Source organism: Sinocyclocheilus rhinocerous, unplaced genomic scaffold (genome assembly GCF_001515625.1).
Source record: "Sinocyclocheilus rhinocerous isolate Xijiao unplaced genomic scaffold, SAMN03320098_v1.1 scaffold47, whole genome shotgun sequence".
Classification (NCBI taxonomy): Eukaryota; Metazoa; Chordata; class Actinopteri; order Cypriniformes; family Cyprinidae; genus Sinocyclocheilus; species Sinocyclocheilus rhinocerous.
In genome coordinates this window covers 397,148-399,790 of record NW_015633578.1, presented here as the reverse complement: position 1 = coordinate 399,790, position 2,643 = coordinate 397,148, and the positions used below count along the sequence as shown (strand labels likewise).

At 39.5% G+C, this 2,643-nt stretch overlaps 1 protein-coding gene across 12 annotated transcripts in view; it reads right to left on the bottom strand.

Annotated features, from left to right (window-relative positions):
* The window catches only part of LOC107744639 (receptor-type tyrosine-protein phosphatase S-like), a 56,209-nt gene that overhangs the window by 42,033 nt on the left and 11,533 nt on the right, over positions 1-2,643 (bottom strand). For 11 of the 12 annotated variants that reach the window (XM_016558432.1, XM_016558439.1, XM_016558434.1 and 8 more), the window contains one exon: positions 2,297-2,414. The exons of the other annotated variant lie outside the window; for it this stretch is intronic. In XM_016558432.1, the coding sequence (XP_016413918.1) occupies positions 2,297-2,414 (118 nt within the window). The remainder of the gene's footprint in view (positions 1-2,296; positions 2,415-2,643) is intronic. 12 annotated transcript variants of the gene reach the window in all.

The following is a 2,643-nucleotide window of genomic DNA, read 5'->3' as shown; positions in this document are numbered from 1 at the left end:
GCTGCATTTATTTGATCAAAAATACAGGAAAAAATTTAATATTGTGAAATATTATTACGATGTAAAATAAAGTTTTTCTATTTTGATATACATTAAAATGTAATTTATTCCTGTGATGCAGTGCTGAATTACTCCAGTCTTCAGTGTCACATGATCTTCAGAAATCATTCTAATATGCTGATTTATTATCAGTGCTGGAAACTGTTGCTGCTTCATATTTTTTTGGAAGCTGTGATACTTTTTTTCAGGATTCTTTGATGAATAAAAAAGAAAAAAAGAAGAGCATTTATTTAAAATAGAAATCTTTTATAACAATACACACTACAGTTCAAAAGTTTTGGGGTCAGTACATTTTTATTCTTTCTTTTTTTGATAGGAATTAAAACTTTTTGAGCTGGCAAATAGTCAAAATTAACATTTAAGTTTTTAACATTTTTTATTTCAGTTAATGCTTTATGTTTTCAGTTCTATTTCAACCACTAAAAATACCAATGCTCACTCTAGTACACATTATTTCACCGCTTGCAGCTGGAATGACATCTCGGCGTGACTGTACAGCCTGACTGATGGGCTTCACGCTGCCGGGTCTCCGGTCTGAAGTGTATCTCCGACATGCAGAATGTCAGCTCGTGGACGGCCAGCTTTCTCAGATGACAGGCGGCCATGGGAAGGTTCGGGGATTGAAAGGGGCGGGTCGGCCCTTATCAATACAATAAGGCAGGGGCTTAAGTTGTCTGACAGTATTATGTAGCAGAAATGAGGCATGAAAGTGCCCCAGAGTGGCTCCTCTGAGCCCCATTGGTCAAGCTTCCCCTCTGTTCTGGCACATGAAAGAGCGCGATGCCGCTTCTTTAAGTAGGGCTGAGTCTGCCCTTGTTTATTTATTTATTTCTTTTGTCTGCTGTAAGCGTTTCGCCACACGTTCGGAGGCGGGAAGCACAGGGAGATCCTTCCTTTGACTGCGCCACATCACTGTGTGAGCGAAAGGGAGAGAGACAGGCGTTGAGAAGGACATGCATATGTGGCGCCACTGTCACACTTGACACCTGCGAATGGCACACCTGTCTCCTCAGCGTCCGGAGTTTGGGCGCTAAGCCTGGCTAGCTAATATTTATTACAAAAAACAGCCTATATATATATATCCACAGTACGTGATTTCCATTATTCATATACTGTTACTGCTTAAAAGGTACTTCAAAGAATATCATGCCATTACCATGATGGAAGTATCCAAAATTCAGTCAAATCCTCACAGTTCTTGCACTAAACAACATATTTTTAAAAACTGACTAGTTTGTGGATTGTCTGGTGAAAACCCTGTAGAATCAGGCAGGATTAGCGCTATTTATAGCAACTTTTAACTTAACAGGGCATCGTAAAAAAAAAAGCTCATGGCGTCAGACACATAAAAAACAATGAGAAGCAACGCAACAGCCAAAACACGCTCATCTGCATGTGCACATAGATAGAAAGGTAGTGTCCAAAATTCACTAGCATGGTATTCACTTTTCTGGCAATACCACGGTAAGTTTAAATAAGACAGACCCCATAATTCTTACACTAGGGATGTATAAAACAACATTTTCAAAAGAGACTAGTTAGTGGGTTGTCTAGCGAGTAGTTGGCTTGTAGAAGTGAAGCCCTGAATAATCAGACATGTTTAGCGCTTAAACCATGTTAACTTAATGTCGAACCTATAAGCAAAATACTCATTGTGTCAGATACGTAAAAAACTAAAAGCTAAAAAAATGTAACGGCTAAAACACGTTAGTCTGCATGTGTACAGAGAGAAAGTACTTATAAAAATACCATAGTATTAGCACTGCATGGAAATAGCAAATCACTTCCCTGTACAATTAAACTACCTTAGAATAGTAGAATGAAACGGAGCGCTAACGTTTTGAGACGCGCTTTCTAAAATCTAAAAGTCCTAAAAATGCAACACTCAGGACACAACCAAAAAGTCCATCTACATAAACCCACAATTAGGAAACACTTGACAGTTCTTTAAAATGGAATAATTTAAACATGCTACTAATTTACTAATCTGTGGTTGACTAGTCCATCATTCTGACCCATTAATGCCTTACAGGCCATGTGTGGCTAACCACTAATGCACAATCCTAGCTATACATTCCCTTATAGCTTTTATGTACTCCAGACACACTATATAGGCCATGTTTGTTTTTTTCTGATTCGATTGAAGTCCCTTAAGGTTAATTTTGCTCCAGTAGCTCATAACACCTGGCCTGCGGTGCTCTATAGCTCAGCTAATGATAACGTCATTATTACCGACCTGCTCCTTTAGTCACCACCAGCTTGGGTTTGCTGCGGGCTCCGTCTCCTTTGGTGGTGTAGGCTGCCACGGTGATGGAGTACGTGGTGTCAGGCTGCAGGCCCCCGATGACCATCTCCTGTGGTTAATGGACACGAAGAGGGACGTTAGCACTATGTTAGGGAACTGAATTTTTTAAAGACTTTACTACATGTCACCCGCACAGACACGGCGTCAGTTTCCCCTCTTTTCAATGTCACGGCCTGCAATCTGTACTCTGCTGTCTTTTTAAAAAGTATATTAACCTAGCAACTTGTCGTATTAAAACAGAATGTGTGACTGATATTAACTAAGATAATTAAATTAAA